The sequence below is a fragment of the Equus asinus genome, chromosome 7 (genome assembly GCF_041296235.1).
Source record: "Equus asinus isolate D_3611 breed Donkey chromosome 7, EquAss-T2T_v2, whole genome shotgun sequence".
NCBI classification, from domain to species: Eukaryota; Metazoa; Chordata; class Mammalia; order Perissodactyla; family Equidae; genus Equus; species Equus asinus.
In genome coordinates this window covers 66,419,842-66,442,572 of record NC_091796.1, presented here as the reverse complement: position 1 = coordinate 66,442,572, position 22,731 = coordinate 66,419,842, and the positions used below count along the sequence as shown (strand labels likewise).

At 46.4% G+C, this 22,731-nt stretch overlaps 1 protein-coding gene and 1 long non-coding RNA gene across 2 annotated transcripts in view; one reads left to right on the top strand and one right to left on the bottom strand.

Annotated features, from left to right (window-relative positions):
• Nucleotides 1–4,786: 4,786 nt before the first annotated feature.
• LOC106826994 (uncharacterized) lies at nt 4,787–13,055 on the bottom strand. The gene is made up of 3 exons (XR_001397028.3): nt 12,923–13,055; nt 12,180–12,377; nt 4,787–5,553 (listed from the first exon to the last, which is right to left on the bottom strand). It is a non-coding gene; the product is annotated as an uncharacterized lncRNA (long non-coding RNA).
• Nucleotides 13,056–17,729: 4,674 nt separating this feature from the next.
• Nucleotides 17,730–22,731, top strand: part of TBPL2 (TATA-box binding protein like 2) — a 36,080-nt gene continuing 31,078 nt past the window's right edge. Inside the window, 2 exon segments of the mRNA XM_070514534.1 lie at nt 17,730–17,919; nt 20,507–20,796. Coding sequence (XP_070370635.1) covers nt 17,730–17,919; nt 20,507–20,796 — 480 coding nt within the window.

The following is a 22,731-nucleotide window of genomic DNA, read 5'->3' as shown; positions in this document are numbered from 1 at the left end:
CAGTAAAAGGGGAACCCAGAGAAGGGAGAAAATAGACAAGTCAAGAATTCTGCAATTCTCTGGGCACGCATCACTTATTTGATCAGGAAAGAAAAGGAAGAAGAGTTTGCATTGAATGTTTGTTAGAACTTGTCCTCAAAATGATCTGAATAATTTTGATTTCTTTATGAGAATCCCATCTGAATTTACCAATTCTGTGTGTTTAAAGGAATCCTCAGGGTTGGGTTGGGTTTGGGTTTTTTTTTAGTTAATTTTGGTAAATTACATTTTTTTCCAGGCATTTTTTTCTTTTTATTTATTTTTAAATTTATTGTCATGAAGCTGTTCTCTTAACTTCCTTCTAATCTCTCCTACATATTGTGTTATGTCCCAGTTATTCCTAATGTAGTGTTTTTGTGTCCTTTCTCTTTTTTTGAATTAATCTTCCAGAGGTTTGTTCATTTTATTAGTCATTTCAAAGCATCAATTTCTTGCTTTTTGATCCTTTTTTTACCTTTGTTTTCTGTTTCATTAATGTCTACTTTATTATTTCTATACTTTTACTATTCCTGGGTTTATTCTGTGGTTACTTTTATAACTTTTTAATTGGCTGCTTAGCTCATTAATTGTCAGTCTTCTGCCCTTTCTAAATTATCCATTGAAGACTATAAGTTTCCCTCTATGCATCGCTGTAGCTGAATCTCCAAAATTTTTATATCCAGTATTTGTTTTTATTTTTCAGTTCTATGTATTTTAAATTTTCCCTTATGACTTCTTCTTTGGCCTATGAATTATTGAGAATTTTATTTTAAAATTTTGCTAGCATATAGGATTTTCATGGTCATCTTTTTACAAATTGATTCGAATTTTTTAACTGCATTGTGGTCAGAAGTTGTGGTTCCAATTCTTTAAAATGTATTGGCACGAATTGCAGACTGGTAAGTAATCAAATTTCATAAGGTTCCGTGTGGCATGAAAAGCACATGCACCCTCCAGTTGTTTTGTGGGCTTCTACATATGTCCATTAGATGGAGATTGTTCATTGTCTTATTCAAAATTTATCTATCTTTACTGATATTTTCATCTACTTGATCTATTCGTTACTGGGTGAGTGAGCTAAAATCTCCCACTATAATGGGGGATTTATTTAATTCTTTCCATAGTTCTATAAATTTTTGATTCATATATTGTGAAGCTATATTATTAAGTGCATTTAAATTTAGAATTGTTGGGGCTGACCCCGTGGCCCAGTGGTTAAGTTCACACGTTCTGCCTCGGCGGCCCAGGGTTCGCTGGTTCAGATCCCAGGTGCAGACATGGCACCACTTGGCAAGCCATGCTGTGGCAGGAGTCCCACATATAAAGTAGAGGAAGACAGGCATGGATGTCAGCTCAGGGTCAGTCTTCCTCAGCAAAAAGAGGAGGATTGGCAGCAGATGTTAGAACAGGGCTAATCTTCCTTAAAAAAAAGAATTGTTATAAACATCCTTCCGGTAAATTTGTGTGTGTAATATGTACATGCGTGTATATACACACACACACACACACACACATATATACATACACATATACAGACACACAAATAGATACATACGCTTGCAGTAGCCAGCTTCCAAGATAGTCTCTATGATCTTTACCTTCTGGTATTCACATCCTTGTATAGTCCCTTCCCACACTGTACCGGGGTTGGTCTGTGTGACCAAAAGAATACAGCAGAAGCGATGGTATGTCACTTCTGAAATTAAATTGTAAAAGAACGTGGTTTCCATTTTGGGTGCTCTCTTGTGTTTGCTCTCACTTTCTCTCTCTCTGTCTCTCTCTCCCTGTCTCTCTCTCGCTCTCTCTCATCACATTCTCCGGGAGGGAGTGAGTTCCCTGTGTTAACAGCCCTGTGCAGAGGCCTATGTGGTGGGGAACTGAAGCCTCCAGTCAATAGTCAAGAAGGAACGGAGAGCTGCCAGCAACTGTGACAGTGAGCTTGGGCAGGATTCTCCAGCCCCACTTGAGCCTTGAGATGACTGCAGCCTCGTGAGAGACCCTGATCTAGAACCTCCCAGGTAAGCCACTCCTCAATTCCTAATCCCATCTTTAGTGAGACAGGCAAATACTACAACTCCAAACCACCACCATGCAGCATACTTGACAAACACATTCAAGGCAGAAATGCTGGCGAACACTGAGAGCCTGGGACCTCAGGCAGGGTATATGTAGTTCTGAGAACAGGTGATAGTTCCTAAGCATCTTTGATTACAGCACCAAGACTGAGGGACATGGGGAATCCACGGGAGAAGCAGTAGGTGGCCCTAGGGAGACACCAATTCTGCATTGTAAAGTGCGGGGGAAGGATAGCTGAACGAGAGACCCTGACAGCAATAATTTGTATTATCTATAACCTGGTCGAGTGGCTGAGAGAGAGAGTTTAAGGGATTTTACTCTACACCACACTAACCTCCTGAACGCCAAACAAGAAGAGTGCGTGAACCCTCAGGGAGAGGAAGGGGTAGTCATAGGGAGCTGGAGGCTGCCCGATGGCACTCTTTAACCACTACAGGTAAAGAATACATAGGAAAGAGGAATTATCCTAGAAAACAGAGGAAGAGTTTAAAAAATAACAGAGGTAAAAGGCAAGCCAGCAGAGCTCAGGGGAAAAAAATATACTGGAATAGAAATAGAAAATCATTACCAAAAACACTACATGAGAAATAAAAGTGGAAAAAACATAAGCAAAAACATAGTAAAGGACATAAATGACGGGCTTTGTTAAAGCCCCAGAGAGAGACGGAAAGGGACAATGATATTTTAAAAATTAGAGATGATAGAAATAGAAGGCAAAGTCGATGTAACAGACACGTAATTGATGGTCCTGAAGAACAGAAGCAAACAAGTGAATTATTAAATTTTTTTCCCAAAAAATGAAAGAAGAAAATTATTTCAGGATAAGGATTGGAATCTTCAGGACAAAAAGCCATAACATGACCCAGGAAAAACTGAGGTAGAATGCCCAAAATCAAAATATCCTAATGAAGGAAAAAGGACTGATCTTGACAAAGAAAAGCAGAAGTTACAAGCAAAAAAGAAAAAGTTACACACAAGACAGAAAAATCTGGTGGCCCTCAGACTTCGCTACAAAAATCATCTATCTATCCCAGAAGACAGCAGAACAATGCCTAGAGAGTTCTATAAGAAAGGGTGACCTAGGAATTCATATTCAGCAAATTTGCTCTTCACATATAAAGGCAAAAGAGGGACACTCTCCGGCATGAGAGAACTCAAATGAACCAGTGTCTATGAGCTCTTCTTGAAAAAGAAAAAACACTCTTTGATGATAAAATCCAGTCCTCCAAGGGAGGGTGGAATCGAAACCCAGCATTCAGAACTGGAGGGGCCCTAGTGACAGACTGGTGCTGAGTACAGACTCTGGCAACAGACAGCGGGGCTTGAATCGCATCTCCGTGTGACCTTGAACCAGTTATTTAAACTCTCTCTCCTGTCTCTTCATTGTAAAATGGGGGCAATAGTTGAACTTAAGTCTGAAGATTTTCTAAGACTTCATTTGGCTCCTGTATGTAATGCAGTTAGAACAGTGCCTGGTACAGCAAAAGAGCTAAGAGCTCTATATGTATAAGCTGGTATTTCATTTCAGAAACAAGGCGAAACAACTAGGAGGCTGCTGCTATGAATCAGAAGAGTGAGTGCCTCGCGGAATTGCTGGGAAGGCTGCGCAGACAAGCCCAACAGCTTCACAGCGAAGAACACCCAAAATAATGCTACAAGATTGGTCTGGTGAGGACAAGCCTATCGCCACTGCCAAGCACCGGAAGCTGCAGCTTATGACTCCAACACCCCTGACACTGGACACTGAGGCCACCACTAGCACTGCTGCCCTGGTGCTGCCGAAACTTGATCTTGCTGCAGTGGCCATCAGACAGTGCACCGGGCGGGCGGGCCTCCATCACAGGTCCACCTCCAAGGTGCGAGGCAACCCGGAAGCGAGAGCTGCACTCTCAGCTCTGTAGGGGCCGGTGGGCTCTGCGTCCTCCCCAGATTCATGTGGAGGAGAATTTCCCAAGCACAACAAGAGGATTCAGATGCCAGGCAACCTACAAGAATGACCTGTCTTTGCTCCAGTCAAATAAGGCAACACAACTGACAGATGAGGAGCATGGGCCCCACCCACAGAAGGTCAAGGGCGCTCTCTGTCTGTGGCCAAATCACTTATGCTTTAGGAAGCTCAGTGTCATCTGTAAATGGGGGTGATAATAGTACCACTCTCATGGTGCTGTTGTGAGGATTACAAGTTAATTCATTAAAGGAGTTAATTCAAGCGCTCAATAAATTTAGATATTAAAGTAACCTTTCTTCCTCCATTCTACTCCTACAGCGCTTAATATCAACACATACTTTTCCTCACATACCTACAGTCCCAAAAGTCCTCTCACCTAACAAAATTAAACTATCCTTATGCAAACAAAAATATACTCCCCCCTTCTTTAAAGTCTCAAAGCTTGAACAGTTTCTACAGCCAGCTTTAAGTCCATGGTATCCGGGAGATGTCCACTTCGCCTTCGTTCCATCACAGCCCTTCTCGATAGCCTGTAATACGGAGACGAACATGTAAAGCGAACTACCACCAACCCGCCCCGCGTGTGACTGTGCGGCGAAGGGAGAAGGGAGAGACGGAAATCGAGAGGACACAGCACGTCCACGGCGCAGCAGAGAAGAGCACACATGTTGCTGAGATTGTTATTTCTGCAATGTTCTACAAATGCCGTAGTTGGTATTTACGGCTTATTTTTCCACCACCTACTTCATGTTAGCTTGACGTTCCACCAGCATCTCAGTTGGTTGGGATTTTTCACCTGATGAAGTGAATCAAACTTGAATTTCTGCAGGATGTGAGCCTTTTTGTGATCCAGTTTTTATTGAGTTGCTGTGCTATTCCACTCACTTTTACCATTGGCAGTGGTAGTGGCAGTGGCAGCGGAGGAGGCAACCTAGTGGTTCCCTGGAGTCCCATCCGTGTTCCTTCTCCCCTTCATTGTGAGCCAGGCTGCTGGTTGGGTTTTCTGGAAGCAATGCTGAGATGGAGTTTCAGGTGCAAAGTGTTTGTTACGGGTCAACACCTGTGATGTTAAGGGAGCAGAAGCAGAACTGAGCAGAGGAATCAAGCTGCAGGACAAGCCTGGCCGAGCCTCGGCCAGCCTGGGGAGCTCTGGAGGGAACATTACCCTTCGCCATCTCCTCTGTCATCGTCGCTCAGACGCCGGCTACCCCAGGAAGGGTGTGGCCTGGCCGAGGCAGCTCTCTGCAGCTGAGAAGGCCCTGAGAGCTGGAAGCTGTCTGCTGACCGCACTGCCTGTAGCTGGGTGGCAAGTCCTTCCTTCAGAGGGATCTGGGTGGTTCATTTCTGTATTTTCCAAAGGCAACAATCTCATCTCCCCTTAGAAGCCAGGCACAATCACGCCATCAACATCGTAAACTCTCTTTGTATCTGCTCATCCGATGGCATGTGGAAACTTGACTTTCCAATCCCTTAGAATCACAGCTGTGTCCGCGGGTCGAAGTATTCCTTCCCTGGACATGGAGCAAAGCACAGAACTGTGAAGACAGGCAAGAAAAATTCTGCAAGTGGGTCATTGAGTGTAGTGGTCAGAGATGCCTCCTTCACTCCCTTTATCATTTGGAGCATACAGCTCACAATATTGTCATTTTCAGGAAAACAGAGATTGATGTGTTTATGTTATAGATGTGCTTCTAGGAAAAAAATCTGTACGTAAGTCAAATTGTGGCAAATTGAATTGTATTTTAAATGCATTCAGAGAGTTCATAATGTAAAGGAAATTGTACAAAAAGAAAACTATTTTTATTAATCAAGTAGTCACTTTTTTCATCCTCTAACTTCATTTTCCCACCTGCTCTCAACCTCCAGTGAAATTAGTATATTACCAATTAACTTGTTTGACATTGAGTTTAAAAGTAATACACATCTGTGCTATAAACCACAATTTAATATCCCATAATGTTTCCTGAGAACAGTGGTTTCTTATTCCTAATGAGATAACTAGGGTTTATGAAATTACCCCAGCAGGAGGTAATAGAAATGTGAATATAAAATCTGTCTATTAATGAACAAGGAAAGTTAAATAAATGTCCCTATGGAGGGGCCCAAAGCACTTATTCTCATTAAGAAAAATTCAGACTAGTCTAAAGAGTTAAGTGGGGATATGTGCATGACTACAGCTCAGTACCGTGGAAGATGGAATGTTTCAAGGCTTCTAGGAGTAAAATGATAAACGTTTTTAAATCATTGTGATTTGATTCTAATTTTAATACACTGTGGTTCTTAACAGACTCTTTAAATTCCTCTTAATTTCACCATGACTAAGTTTTTGCAATGTTGTGTAGTATTCTTCATTAATTCAGTACTTTCTATGTGTCAGACCGAGGGGTTATAAATACTGTCCTTCCCCCAAGGAGCTCCCAATCTCATGGTATACAGAAAAGTAAACCAAAAATCATGGTGGTGTCCTAATAGAGTTATGCACCAGATTGCCTGAAAGAGCCAGGAAAAGCTGAGAGGTGAGGCTATGCAGGAATGATGTGAGAACAGGCCTCTTTTGCTCCTTCTTGACCTCGTGGTTGTCAGAGTGCTCGTTCAGCTTGCCCTGGGGGACACAGGGGTTTAGCCTTCTTCCGCCCCTCCCCTCTGCCACCCTCAGAGAGACTCCTCATAATTTCGGTTAGATCAACTTCAATATTTATATTACGGTTACCATGTAAATACTATTCCTACTTGAGCCTGTTTGGCACATCATGATAACTTGCCCTTTCTTTCCTTATCATTTTCTTTTCATTTGCTGGGTTTTCAGCCACAAGCTCTCTGTTTAAGTCTCTAAATTTCCACTCCAAATTTTTGATATATCAAGTTTTGTATCGATACTATATGCAAAAGGAGCAGGGCCTGCAGGAGGCAGAGCACAGAGTGGAGACCAGGAAAGCCACGGAAGCAGAGGCCAGAGGCAGAGGGGGTGCAGGCTTGTCCATGGCCCTGCCAGCAAGAACGTTCAGAGCCATCAGGAAAGTCCCCGGGCGCCTTACTGCACAAGGCATGGGGATTTGAGAAAAGGTTTACTAAATCATATTTTACAAATTGATTTTAAAATCATAAAAGATTTTTACTAAATCGGATGAGCACAGCAAGCTGGGGAAGTTAGAAACATCTAGCGGTTGACATCTGGATCACAGGATCACAATGTCAAGTGGGCCCTCTGGTCCAGATGGTCAGTGAGTGTGACAAGTCGTGGGTGAGCGGTTGAAGGGAAACGGCCTGCTGCACCACGCTCGAGCAGGGGCAGCCCCCGCAGCAGCCAGGCTGCTCCGTCCCTGGCCCAATGCTCTCTCTCCCCTGCGCAGCGAAAACAAGTTTGCTGCTTCGTGGGCTTTAGAGGGAAGGAGAGATGAGCTTGGTTTAATGCCTGCTCACTCACAAGACACAGGTGCCCTGGCTGCTCTGATGCGACGTGCGCACTTGAACTGGAAACGATTTCTGTCTCCTCTCCAGCAAAGGGAGATTGCTGAGGAAAGCTGGGTAAGCTCCAGAGAGGAGACCTAGGAACCCAGACTGTGCCGCAGGGCAGGGTGGAGGGAAGGGAGGAGCAGGTCCATCGCTGCCTGGCCCTCCTCCTTTAGCTCCTCTCCAAGCAAGCTGCTGGTAACCAGCGTTAGAGCTGCCACTGCTTCCGAGCAGACGGGAACTACCCTGTGCACAGCCAGCCTGGCCAAAGGCTGCTGATCCTCCGTTAGGCATTAACTGGCTGTAAAGGTGAACCAACAGCCTTCCACTCCTCAAGGAAAGAAGGGAGTGTCCAGATGAAATAGAGGACAGGGTTAAATGAAATACAGGCCTGATTGGACCAAGGTGACATGGCATGGGCATACGGAAGAAAATTGTGTCTTAGCTGTGTTTTGGGAGATGAAAGAGAGCTCCACACAGAAGGTGGCATGTGAAGGCTAGGAAGAAGTTCCGGTGGTGGAGAATCCAGAAATGATGTTCCCAGCTGAGGGAACTGAAGGAGCAGTGATAACTTAGAGCTTTTTCAGAGCCTGCAACTATAGTTTGGAAGCTGAAGATGGGAGGTTTTATTTTTTGTTGGTTTTTTTTTTTTAATTCCATACTCAGCAACTTGCACTTTATTCTACACACAGTGGGGAAAGCAATGCAAATTTTGCAAGGTAATCTGCATTCTAGAAAGGTATCTGCAATTTATGGACTCAATAATTAATGCCCTCATTGTGTGCCCAGCATTCTGCCAGGCACCATGGGGCCAAAAGGAAAACCACACTCCTTACTCTGAGAGGCTACAATCAATTAAAGAGCTAAAGCACACACCCAGAACCAGAAAGAGAGCTGGGGAAGAGCACCATGCAGGCCAACTGGCTGCAAGAACTCAGAAAAGGAAAGCCCATCAGAAGAGGTTTAATGGAGGAAGCGAGCTGGGGCTGAGCCATGAACAAAGTTTAGGATTCAAATTGCAGAAAGAAGGGAGAAGTACATTCCGGGATCGATCAGGAGGAAAGCGGGACAAAAGCAGCACCAACCAAGGCTGGTAGGGCAGTGGGCTTCAGGTCCTGAGGATAGTGGCCTGGGTCTGGAAACTAGAAGGTGTGAACAGAGGCCCCGGCATCCCAGGTTTTGCAGGCAGTACCACCCACAACACTGTATCAAAGCCGTTTCCTTTCCTCAAACCAATGCAGAGACAAAGGCTACAAAAGAGGACTCATATTTTTCACTCTTTCCAAAACAATCAAACCTAGAGATGCAACCAGAAAACTGCAAACTGCAGCCAAAAATACACTTTTGTTCCTTTGGGAAACAGCACAAGTCCATCTGTCTGGAAAGTTCTCACACGTTCTTGAAGCTGATGTCCAGGAAGTGCTAGGTCAGTGCCTGGCTCTGGGAGGAAGCACAGGAGAAATGATCATACAAACTCACGGCACAAAGTCAAAAGTTAGCATGGACCAGGCAAATGCTGCACATACGCCAAAAACGGAATTCCACTGCCTTAGTAGCACTGACAAAAAAGCATCTCCTCTGTAGGAGGCAGCGTGGTATCTGGGAAAGCCCCAAGCTTGAATCCTGGCAGCACCACTGCTGTGTGACCTAACTGCTTTGAGCTTCGATTTCCTCATCTGTAAAGTGAGGCCAAGAGCACCTGCCTCATAGTTCTGATGGGAAGATGAAACGAGATAACATTTGCAAAGCACCTCGCATGATAACTGGCATTGAGTGAGCCCTGGGGAAACACTGGTTCCTCTTCTGTTCCTCCCACTGGTCTCACACTATAAAGCCACATCAAGAGGCTCAGTGTGATTCTGGGAAACTAACCAAAGGAAACAATGCTAACGAGGCTTGAAACCTCAGACCACATTAAAGGTCTCCAGGCATTGGTGGTGTCTAACTTCTGACATGGCTCTAAGATTTGCATCTGTTCCAGATGTCACAGCTTGATCAATGCTGCCTCGACATCACACTTAGCATCACATGTTAAGACTGGATCTGTAATAGACTGCTGGAGTGAGGCCAGTGCAGCGGCCCTGAAACCCTGCCTCCTGCCCCCGGCTCAGGCAGCACAGCAGCCCGGAAGAGATGACTGGGGTTCTGAAACAGTCTCTAAGGTTTAGCTCAGGTAGGAGGAACAGGGACAGAGAAGGCAAAAGAAACGCTCCTGAGATTCAGGAAAAGAAAGCCCTCAATGTAGAACAGAGTTTGACTGCCAGGAAGCCAGAAGAAATTAATAAACAACTCGACAGGCACCCAAAAGACTAGGGGTAGCTCATTTCAAGTGTGGGCGTTATGCAGCCAGAAGACAAAATGCATGAACAATAGCAGGTAAGATACGAAGCAAGCTCCTTAGCAAGCCACACTGACAATCTATCAATTGCCAAGTCTCTTGGATTCTGACAAGACACCTTCCCACTGTCCTTCTCTTCCTTCCACGGCCATTGCCCTAATTCAGGCCCATATGAGCTCCTGCCAGCTCCAGCCTGCTTGCTTCCAGGGCCCTCAGAGCCCTCCAACTCACGACCTCCAGCGTCCACAGCCTGCTTCCTCCCAGGGCCCTCAGAGCCCTCCATCACAGGACCTCCAGCATCCACAGCCTGCTTGCTTCCAGGGCCCTCAGAGCCCTCCAACACACGACCTCCAGCATCCATAGCCTGCTTCCTCCCAGGGCCCTCAGGCTCCAGCCAAACCAAAAGAGACACACATAAACATCTGTGGTTTCCGCGTTAGCATCTGTGCTTGAGCTTTTTTCCCCAGTGAGTCTCACATGCCCTTCGGATGTGCTTTCCAGGACGGCCATCACAAACTGTCACACGCTGGGTGGCTTAAAACAACAGACATTTAGGAGCCAGCCCTGTGGCCAGGTCGTTAAAGCTCTGCATGCCTCACTTGTGGCCCGGGTTTGCAGGTTTGGGTCCTGGGTGTGGATGTACTCCACTCATCAGCCGTGCTGTGGAGGCATCTCACATACAACATAGAGGAAGATGGGCACAGGTGTTAGCTCGGGGCGAATCTTCCTCACAGAAAAAAAAAAACCCAGACCAGAAACTGATTCTCTCGCATTCCTGGACACCACAAGTCCAAAGCCAAGGAATTGGCAGGGTTGGATCTTCCGGGAGCTCTGAGGGAGAGCTGTTCCAGCCTCTCCCCCAGCTCCTGAGGGCTGCCGCATCCTTGGGGTTCCTTGGCCTAGGGCTGCCAGTCTCTGCCTTCCTGTTCATGTGGTTTCACACGGTCTCCTTCTCTTTGTGTGTCTGTGTCTCAAATCTCCTTCTGCCTTTCTCTTATAAGGACATCTGTCATTGAATTCAGGGCCCCCCTCAATCCAGGATAATCTCATCTCGAGCTTCTTAACTTCATTACAACTGCAATAACTCTTTGCCAAACAGGTCACATTCACAGGTTTGGGGAGGACGTGTCTTTTGAAGTGGTCCCAATTCAACCCCTATCCCCTTGAAGGCTTTGCTCTATCGCCACTGCCTCTGTGAAGCATACCCTGATGCCTACCCACAGGCAGTAATCTTCCCCTCCCATAAACTGCCAAGACATGTGCCAGAATTCTATTCGGTGTCATTGTGTGTTTGTATGTAGGGCTTATCTTTGAGTACGATGCCCAACTTCACAGCTCTCATCAAATAAAAGTTTGTTTCCTCATCTTTAAAACTGAGATGGTAATTCCATCTACTTACAGCATTGTTTTGATAAAAAGAAGTTTGAAGGAACTTAAAACAGTGCCTGGACACAGCAAGTCATCAGTAAGTGCTATCATCATCATTATTCTTATGGTTGTTGTTGTCATCTTCCCTACTATATTGAAAGCTCCCTAAAGCTCTGTATCCTCCATGGTATCCACGGAGTGTCTTGCACAGACTAATGGACGAAAGACCATGTTGGGGAAAAACAACAGATAACTGTCTTGAAATAAAATTCTCAGCACAGGGGCCGGCCTGGTGGTGTAGTGGTTAAGTGTGCCAGCAGCCCAGGGTTTACGGGCCCAGATCCAGGGTGTGGACCTGCACACTGCTCATCGAGCCATGCTGTGGCAGTGTCCCACATACAAAATAGAGGGAAATAGGCACAGATGTTAGCTCAGTGACAAGCTTCCTCAAGCAAAAAGAGGAAGATTGGCAACAGATGTTAGCTCAGGGCCAATCTTCCTCACCAAAAAAAAGGGGGGCTGAGAAGTCAATTACTCAAAGAAAACAAAAAAAGTCAGCACAGAGATACCATTGGAAATGTTACGAAGGGAGTGACTCCTCTGTCCAACTCCCCAGCAGTGAAGTGCTCAGGTGTTTCCCAGAGACAAAGATTCTCTTCCTGGTCACTCCTAAGACATTTCTGCCAACAGTTACTCCCTTTGACTTAGAAGAAGCACCACCTGGAGATCTGCCACTCAGCGGCCCTTTTGAGGAAGTACAGCATATCCAAAGGAGAACTCATTTTCATAAGGAACATCATTTGCGGATTTGTCATCATGGTAATTATACCGTTATTCCCATTGTACCTTTTGGCGCTGACTTGACTGAAACAGAAAGGAAAGTGGGGTGAGGGAGGGGCTGATCCCGGTTTCTGGGAAGAGCGCCTCGGTGGCCCCAGGGAGCCTTCTCTGGGAAGTGGGTAGGTGTGCTGACTCACTCACCTTGCCTCAGCCTCCTCCCGAAGGCTGCACCCTCCAGGGCCTCTCAGGAGTCGGGAAGCCTTTGGTGCTACTGCTGGGTCTTCTGTCCACACTGCGACCTCCCCACGGAATCTCACGGCTGTGGTGTAAAGTTGCCTTCTGAAGGACCACGGCTCTTGACGGACGGTTCTGCCTTTTGTCTCAGAACTCTGAAGTTTTCTAGAAGATTTTCACTGTTAGAAGTGAGGGCTGGTAGTCCCTCCACGCGGCTGCAAATAACACTCCCAGCGACTCCGGCCCCGCTGAGTGGGCGCTGGGCTGCGCCCGGCCCTGCAGGACACGGTCCGCCGGCTCAGCCTTCCCGGGCTCCGGGACACACCGGCCATCGGCCTTCCCGGGCTCGGGACACACCCGCCATCGGCCTTCCCGGGCTCGGGACACACCCGCCATCGGCCTTCCCGGGCTCGGGACACACCCGCCATCGGCCTTCCCGGGCTCCGGGACACACCCGCCATCGGCCTTCCCGGGCTCCGGGACACACCCGCCATCGGCCTTCCCGGGCTCGGGACACACCCGCCATCGGCCTTCCCGGGCTCCGGGACACACCCGCCATCGGCCTTCCCGGGCTCCGGGACACACCCGCCATCGGCCTTCCCGGGCTCCGGGACACACCCGCCATCGGCCTTCCCGGGCTCGGGGCACACCCGCGATCAGCCCATCTCACGAGGGACACGGCGAAGGCTCACAGATACTAAATGACTCACCTAAAGTCACAACGCCTGGGTGAGACTCAGCAGTCGCACGGACGCCCACGCCCCAGCTCCGGCTCCTGCCCGCCGTCCCCGCCCCCACGGCCTCGCACCGGGAGGGGCGTCCTCTCCCCGCAGCTGCAGGCGGAGGAAAGTGACGGTCCTCTCGCATTTCTCAGGTGAGACACAGGGAGGCAGGCCCTTCGTGGGCGAGCAGCTGCACCCTCCGAAGTGTCCTTGAGATCGCATAATAAACGTAAACATGCTTCAAGTTCCCGGAGAACGTCCGCCAGGGCTGAGTTTTTAAACGTTAGTTCTTGGAGGCAGAGGCGGCGTTGGAGTCGCCCCTGCTTGACCCTCATTGTCCAGCGTGCACGGCGGGCGCGAACAGAGTCCCGTTTCGGCGAGGCGCGCGCGGAGCCCAGTGCAGCGGGGGACGCGAGCTGACGTCCCCCCGCGCCTCCCGCCGAGCCTCGCCTGGGAAAGCCCTTCTCTCCTGCCCACAGCCGGTGCCGACTGGTTCGGTTCTGTTTCCATGCAACAATCGCCAAAACTGTGCTTATGTGTGCATACAGAAAGAAAATAATAGGGATTAGTCAAAAAGAGAAAAAGGGACTTGTGAAATTTTAATTCTTGTCTTTAGTTTTACAGGAAATTGAGCCATTCTCCTGGGAGAATTAAAATCAGGCAAGTCTGCTTCACACCCCGCGTGCGCAGCCCCCGAGCCGGCGCGGGCAGCCCTCCCGGGAGCACGGCGGGCCGTCACCTCGCAAGCCCTCCGGCGGGCTGGCCCTGCCACCGGACACCTCGCTGTGACGGCGTCCGCGCCCCGCGACTAAGCCGCTATGCGGGCTCCTTCCCAGAGGCTGACGTTTATGCTCCAGACCCACGCAACAGGGAAGAAGGAGTGATTGTGGGATATTTTTATTTCAAATGATTACTGAAAGGACAAGGATTCGTCCACGTCGGATCTAGAGAAGACCTTCAAGTGATGCTCAAATCTAGCTCCATCTTCTTGTGTACAAAATCCCGGTCAGGAAACTGACAGCTCCATGCAGAGATCAATCGCCACGAATGCGCACGGCTCCTAAGAGAAAGAGAAGGCTGCCCGCAGCAAAACTGCTGCCAGATTCAAGAATGTTCTCTCCTAACATGGCCTCAAGGAACCCAATCACATTTATGCAAATTTTTGCTTCTCAGCTCTTTCCTAGGCAGCAAAGTTGCCCCTCACATATAACACCCACTGAGGTAGTATGAATGTGGATTGCTCTACAAGCACTCTCCGTTGGTTCAGCACTATCAACTGAATCTTTGTATAAATATGTACAAATATATTTGCATTGACTGGTACAGGGACTAATCCTATTTATTTTTGGAAGTACTCCCTGGTCTTCTGCCACAGAGAAATATCCACTTTTTTTTTTTTTTTTTTTGGTAAGGAAGATTGGCCCTGAGCTAACATCTGTTGCCACTCTTCCTCTATTTTGTATGTGAGATGCCACCACAGCACGACCTGATGTGTGGTGTGTATGTCCACATCTGGGATCTGAACCTGCAAACCCTGGGCGTCTGAAGCAGAGCGTGAATTTAACCACCATGCCACTGGGCCAGCCCCTACCCACTTTTTATTTTAACATCTAGTTTAACATCTAGAGCATGCATGGACCCCTTTGTACTCGGGCTCCAAAAGCTGTTTGTTCCCCAAACCAGAAGATATTCCCTTCAAGGAGAGGAATCGACCCCTGGTGAAACAATGTTTCCCAGCATTCTTTCAATGAGGAAGTTCCATTTGTTTTTCTTGCTAGAGCATCTGCAGCCCCAACAGCGGTGTGATCGCATCTTCGATGCGAGGCCCGAGGCCTAGGCCTGCGTGCTTTCAGGGGCCAGCAAAATTGTTTAAGGGCTGAGAAAATCTATCAGCTCCAAAAATTTCTTAAGTTCCAAAACTAAAATTAGTAAATTTGATTAAACGCTTACAAAATGTGACATACCAACTAGTCACACACAATTCAACTCTTACGTAGTTATATATAAGCTACATTTAATGTGGGATGTGGGTTCATTTTAATATTTCCTATGAGAAGAGACGGGGCCTCTTCAAACAAGAGTTAAAGAGCCACTTTTTGTGGCGTTGGCCTCTCTCAAACGCTCTCCGCGACCCCTGCCGTGGTCGTCTGGGTCTGGCCATTACCCTCGAGAGACAGACAGTCCTGAACGCTGGCCTGGTGCTTGGTAAAGTTGACACGTACTCCCATTCAACTCATCCAATCCTTCCAACAGCAAATTAAGACAGACTGAATTAGAACTTTTGGATAAGGTGGTTTTTCTGCTTTTTCCTTTTTTTTTTACCAAAGTACAAAATACTACAAATTCTGAAGCAAAAAAAAAAAAATAAAATCAGAATAAAAACAGATTAACAAGCACAGTTCAGACGAAAACAAACTCCTAATTTGAAATGGCATATGTAGACTTTGATGAGGGACAATGCAGAGCATGTGGCTCCAGAATCAGATACTCTGAATAGGAGCTGTGTGACCTGGGACAAGTTCCTTGATTTCTCTGTGCATCTGTATCCTCAACTGTAAAATGGGGATAAAACAGTCCTTACCTCACAGGGTTGTTGTGATATTTAAATGAGATCGTATACGTATGAAATACTTAGAATAGTGCTTAGCACACAGTAAGAGCTCAGTGAATACTAGCAATCAATTATTATTCAATCAAACTATATCAATCTTTGATTCTCATAAATATGGTCAGGTGCCGCATGATGACATTTCGGTCAACGAGGAACCGCATTCGCAATGGTGGTCCCTTAAGATTATAATGGAGCTGGAAAAGCTCTATCCCCTAGTGACATTGTAGCAGTCATGACGTTGTAGCACAACACATTACTCAAGTGTTGTGGTGATGCTGTGTAAACACACCGACTGCACTGCCAGTCGTATAACAGGAGAGCACATACAATTATGTACAGTACATTATACTTGATAATGATGATAAATGACTGTTACTAATTTATGTAGTTACTATACTATTTATCGTCATTTTAGAGCATACCCTTTCTACTTACAAAAAAATAAGTTTACTGTGAAACAGTACGCCGTGTTACACCATCAGCAGCCTCACACATCTCATGTCTTCCGTGTCTCTTGATTGCATCATTTCCTCTTGTGCCTGATTTAATCCCGTGTTGTTTTTGTTCGTCATGGCCCCTAAGCATACAGAATCCACTGTCAATGCTGCCATTAAGAGCCCAAGTTGAGTGATTGACCTGGGAAAAAAATTAAAAATGATTAAGGACTATGAAGGTGGAAAATCAGTGATGGTTATTGCTCACCAGTGGGGCACATCCCATTCCACCATAGCTACGATCTTGAAGATCAAGAACAAAGTGACAGAAGCTGTTAAAGGATCTGCTTCACTGAAGGCAACAAGACTAACGAAAGTTTAAGAAGGGCCTGTATCAGACATGCAGAAACTTCTAATGACCCAGATTGAAGACCAGACACAGAAGCGTGTCCCTCTCAGCACCATGACAATCATGGCCAAAGCTAGAAGTCTGTTTGTGATGTTGAAAGAAAAGGGTGGGCCCAACTATGATGTTGAATTTACTGCTGCCTCTGGGTGGTTTAAACAATTCAAGAATTGTTATTCATTACTTCATGTGAAAGAGAGGGGTGAGTCTGCGAGTGCTCACGTGAAGGCAGCTGAAGAATTTGGGGATAAGCTGATTGTGCAGGAAAATTACTTGCCAGAGCGAATGTTCACCACGGGTGAAACCTCATTTTGGAAACAGATGCATGAAAGAGCTTTCATCCATGAGGAGGCCACGTCAATGCCAAGCTTCAAGGCTATAAAGGACAGGATAACAGTCCTGCTTGGGGGCAATGTTGCAGGCTATGAGTTAAAACCCTTTGTGGTCTGGCACAGGGAGAACCCCCAGGACCTTCAAGCACATCAGTAAGCACGCACTGCCAGTGTACTACAGGAGCAATAAGAAGTCACGCATGACCCAGCTCCTCTTCCAAGCTGCCCTCCTGAGTTGCTCTGCCAGTGAAACGGGAAAGTACTGTTTGGAGAATTACCTTTCAAGATTTTGCTTACTATTGGTAATGTTGCCAGACATTTTCCTTTTATTGGTGATCTTCATCCCAATATCAAAGCTATGTTTCTCCCTCCAAACACCACCTCTTTGATCCAACCAATGGATCAAAAAGTTTCAACAGCTTTTAAAGCCTGCTACCTGAGGGGGACCTTCGCCCAGGCTATTGCTGCAACTGAGGAAGACACTGATGCAATTCTGGAAGGATTACAACATCTGTAACTGCATCAAGAACCTCGCTTGGGCTTGGGGAGATGTCACCAAGGAGTGTATGAATGGGATCTGGAAGAAGACACTCAAGAGGTTCGTCCGTGACTTCAGAGGGTCTGCCAAGGATGAGGAGGCTGCAGAATCATCAAGGCTGTGGTAGAGGTGGGGAGCAACCTTGACCAGGGTGTGGCTGAGGATGACTCTGAGGAGCTCCCAGAGGTGCTTCCTGAAGAATTGACTAAGGAGTTGTTGGGCCTAGAACGGACACTGAGGAAGAGGCAAGAGAAAAAGAAACTGCAGGAGAAAAGAAAGAAGAATCCCCAAGGAAATTCACAGTGAAGGGTTTAGCAGAAGCTTTTGCAACCTCAACAAGCTCCTTAAGAAGTTTAAAAACATGGACCCCCAACACCAAGAGATTTTCATTAATAGAGAGGGATGTTCACGGTGCGTTATCTGCTTACGAGCAAATCTATGATGAAAAAAAAGAAATAAAACAAGCAAACCACCATGGATGTATTTCTGGAAAGAATGACACCTCCTCAAAAAGAGCCTCAGTCAGGTCCTTCAGGAGGTGTTCCAGAAGAAGGCGCTGTTATCGTGGGAGAGGACAGCTCCATGCATGTTACTGCCTCTGAAGACCTTCCAGTGGGACAGGATGTGGAGGTGAAGACAGTGACATTGATGATCCTGATTCTGTGTAGGCCTAGGCCAATGTGTGTGTTTGTGTCTTAGTTTTTATCAAAAAAGTTTAAAATTGAAAAAAAATTTAAAAATATTAAAAAGCTGATAGAATAAGGATATATAAGTGCCCTGTATAGGCGTACCATTTTTTATCTTTTATACCATATTATTACTGTACCTTTTCTATGTTTAGATACTCAAATACCTACTATTGTGTTACAACTGCCTACAGTATTCAGCCCAGTAATGTGCTGCACAGCTTTGCAGCCTGGAGCAATAGGTTGTACCATAGAGCCTAAGTGTGTAGTAGGCTATCCCGTCTAGGTCTGTGTACTCTAGGATGTTCGCACAACGATGAAACCAACGAACGACGCATTTCTCAGAATGTATCCCCTTCGTTAAGTGACGCATGACTGCAGAACAATTTAAGATTTTGGATAAATTAACTCTCACCAAAACAACTGAAAACATGCACAAAGACAGTCACTCATCTTTTATTTTGAAACTTTTTACTTGGAAATAATTTCAAACTTTAAAAAGTTACAAAAATAAAAGTAGTACAGGGAACAATCATATACCCTTTACCCAAATTTGCTTATTGTTAACATTTTATTCATTTGCTTTATCATTTGCACCGCAGGTCACTGCAAATCTGTGTCCCTATCTCTATTCATAATTTGATGTCTTCATTTTCTATTTTGGAATAACAAATTACCACAAGTTTAGTGGCTTAAAACAACATCGACTTATAAGCTCACAGTTCTACCAGCAGTAGTCTGGGCCCAGCATGACTAGGTTCTCTGAGGGCACACAAGGCTGAAATGAAGGTATGGGCCAAGCCAAGCTCCTTCTTGGGCTCCTTTTTTTGTCACTGTTGGCCAAATTCAGTTCCTCGCAGCTACGGGACTGAGCTCTCCATTTCCTTGCTGGCTGTGAAATGGGGGACACTCTCAGCTCCTCCAGGGCAGCCACCTTCCTTGCAACATGGCTCCATCCACCTCCAAAGCCAGGAGTGGAGAAGCTCCCTCATGGGAAGTCTTCTCAAGCTTTGAATCTCCCTCCCGAGGAGGAGCCCAGTTCCTTTTAAGGGCTCACCTGATTAGCTCAGGATCACCCAGGATAATTTCTCTCTCTTTCTTAAAGCTGACTGATTTGGGACCTTAATTACAGCTGCAAAGTCCCTTCAAAGCAGCACCTAGATCTGTGTTAGAATAACAGGGTGAAGCTGTGTCTGCCTCAGAGGGCAGGAATTGGGGTCGTCTCAGAGCTCTGCCCACCTCATATGAGACAGTTCATAAGTCTATGTATCAGTTGGCTAGGGCTGCCGTGGCAAAGTACCACAGACTGAGTGGCTTAAACAGAAATCGATTTTTCTCTTCCTCTATTCCTTCTGGAGGCAAGACGTTCAAGAGCGAGGGGTCAGCAGGTGCAGTTTCTGCCGAGGCCATTCTCTAGGGCCAGCAGGTGGCCGCCTCCCCACTGTGTCCTCACGTGGCACTTTCCTCTGTGCACAGACATCCTTGGTGTCTCTCTCTCTTCCTATAAGGACACCAGCCATACTGGATTCGAGCTTCAGCCCAGGGATCTGGGGGAAGGGGGACACAATTCAGTTCATAACAAACTAATAACTCAGAGCTACTGTTCGAGCGACCAAGCAGGTACCGTGAGAAACACTGTTTGTAGGCTACCTGATTTAACAGAATTATATATCATTCTAAACCATTATACAAAAGTCTAGCTTTATCAGAATGTTTCCTAAATTCTTGATTAGAAATTTGGTAAGATGCCTCTTGTGATCTGGTTGGAGCCATCTCCATCCACCTCCACTACCATGTGCTCCCCATGCTCCACTCTGAGAACAGTTTCTCTAACCAATCAAGTTTCCTTGATCATTGATGAGCTTGGTACAGAGACACAAAGATAAGTCATCAAAATTCCTGCTCTCAGATAGCACAGTCTAGTAGGAAAGACATATTCTATGTGTGTGCGTGTGTCCATGTACATTTTGAAATATCTTACATAAAAAGTGTAGATTACAGAACCTTTCTGCACATTTAAGTTCTTAGGAAAGCTGAGGCACTGAAAATCAAAATAACGATTTCAAGACAGAGGCAGGTCTCTGAGTATCTGGTTTTGCATTCTCTTCTTGAGCTGCCTCCATCCCAACTGTGAGCAACACCCTCCCAGGAACGTGGCTTTAGCTCAAATTCTCTGTGACTGGAGAAGAACCACCTGGGATGTGAAGGCGACAGGTAATCTAACATAAAAGTACTACACCTGACTAGGTCAGGCGCCTCAAATTCCACTTGCCCTGCTCAAGATTAGAAATAAAAATTCACTTAAAAGAAAAGGGGGGAAAATCCCTTATTTTCTCACTGTCCCACGCATTCACTTTTTATGCTACTAACAGGAGACCTTTTCTCCTTCAGGAGGCAAAGGCAGCATTTGCAGCTACTGAAGGAAAGCTCCAGATTTAGGTGGAGGGCCTTCTCAGCCATGGGCAGGGCACGGCGGTGGCACCCTGGTGAGGAGCCCTTCCTTCCCGCCCTCCTGCACCCTCCCCTCCCCTCCCCTCTTTCCACCCACCGCCCTCCCCTTCCTAGTGCCAGTGGGCCTGGTGCTGAGTTCGCCGTCTCCCTTCTTGGCTCATCACTTCACCCGCGCCTTCTGCAGGAGCGTGGAGCGGGCAGGGACCCGCGGCGCCCGCCAGCGCCCCCGCGGGCTGTGGGCTGATAAGTGGCTGCCTGGCTCCGCACGCCCCGCCGGGCTCCGCAGCGGCTCGACTCGCCAGGGCGCTTCCCCGTCCCCGCTCGCAGCCCTCCCCGCGGTGGGACCTCTGCCCATGCAGGAGGGGACGTACCTGGAGCTCTCCCTGGACCAGCGCGCCGCGCACGTGAGCCTGGGAGTGTGGCCACTGTCACGAAGTCAGGACCCGCCTCCCTGCCCTGCTGCAGAGTGCCAAGTCCTGCGCCCTAGGGGCTTTGCCTTTATTGCCTCTTGTAAAACTCCTAGCGAGCTTAAGATGTGGGCTTGATCAGCCCCCCGCTTTCAGGTGAAAAGTAGCAACTTCGAGAGGTGAAATAACTTGCCCAAAGTTGCCAAGCAGAACCCGAACCTGGTCTAACATGAATTCAAAATATGAACTGGGGGCAACTGTGGCTTCTTTCAGTTTGTGATTCTCAAGTTCGTATTGTTTTGTAATTTGAAAAATCTTTAGAGTGAATTATTGTAGAAGAGAGGAAGGAGTCTTCAAAAAGAAAAGAGAGCAACTGATTTGAGGGTGCGGGCCGATTTTCAAACAGACAGAGATTAGCGCTCAGGTAGTGTGGGATGAGGGGAGAGATTCCGCCCTGCTACCTTCTTGTGCTCTCCTGGCTGGACTAACAATGAAATTGACACAAGATTGACAGGCGAGAACCCCAGTTTAATTACACATCCATGGGAGAATCGTGAAAATGATGCTGGAGAGTGAACAAAGCCGGCGGTATATGTACCTTTCTCACAAAGAAACAAGTTTGTGAGGAATGACAGGACAAAGAAACTTAGGTTTGAAGTGCATAAGAAGACATTTAAGCAGTTTGGGCCTGAGGTAGTAAATTAGCAGGTGTGTTTCTGCAGACTTTCCGCCCTGAGTCCCTGCCTCAGGCAATGAGGACAGGGGCAGAGCACCTTTCACACAGGAGGTTCATTTCCTGCTTTCAGGGCAACAGAGATAGGACATGCCCTTTTTGCCTCTCAAGTAACTTTGATTCTGAATAGTCAGTATGCTACTGTGGGACATTTGGAGGCAGCCTGGCCTGGGCCCCAGTAGTTCCTGCCTCTGAAACTTCCCTGGAAGCTTCACATATTAAAAGTTGACATGGTAGATTGTTCCATTAATTCACTGAATTGATCTTTTAGTCTTGAAAATAGGTCAGTTCAATTAAACAGTTGGGTCTCATTTTATGAGGCAGTGATGCAGGTGGGCTCCCAAAATTAGGTCTATAGTGCAAGCAATCAGATTTAATGAGGCATTGCTATGGAAACAAAGAAAAATAATGATTAGTGGTTAGAGCAAATTATAAACCAGTTTCTGAGCCTATGGGACAGCCAGTCAAGAAGATTTCTAGAGGTCAGGGTCAAAGCATCTTTTGCAGTTTGAAATGTCTCTGATGATGTCATCAGGTGTTCAGGTAAACTTTCTGAGTGGCTCACTCAGCAACAGGCGTGAAGGCTGTTTAAACACAGGCTGTGTGGTGGTCTCTCAAGTTCATGTGAAGTCATTCAGCTCTAGTTTGGAGGGCTTCAGGGAAAAGGGCAGCTTGGTTCTCAATGACTCCAAGTCAAAAGTGGGAGAAAAACTGGAAATGTTAGTTTGGAGAGTTGTAGTCAAATATTTGAGGAAATCAGAAGAATTTAGGATCCACTGCAGTTTTTAGGTAAATCACAAAAGTTCAAAGAGTATTAACAGCACTAGAATCTAATATCTACAAGTGTGTATTATGGTTTCTACTGAAACATAATTTTTCTCTATAAAATCACCCTTATTTTTATCAAAGATAGTCAAATTAAGACTAATTTGTTTGAAAATAAGTTTAGTTTCAATAAACTTGGCTTAGGTATTCACATAAGTATAGCAAGAACAACAATTGATCATATAGGCTCTTTTAAATTTGCTTTGCTGGGTAGACTCCAGAATGAACTTTTAATACCTTGTCAAGGCTAAGAAGCCAAGCCAAATATTCCACCTGCAACACCTGTAGATTTTGGTCAATTCTTCTCTTCTTAAGGCTCCTAACATATCTTGAGGTTCTTGCACCTCCCAGGAAGTGATCTTCTTTATTCACCT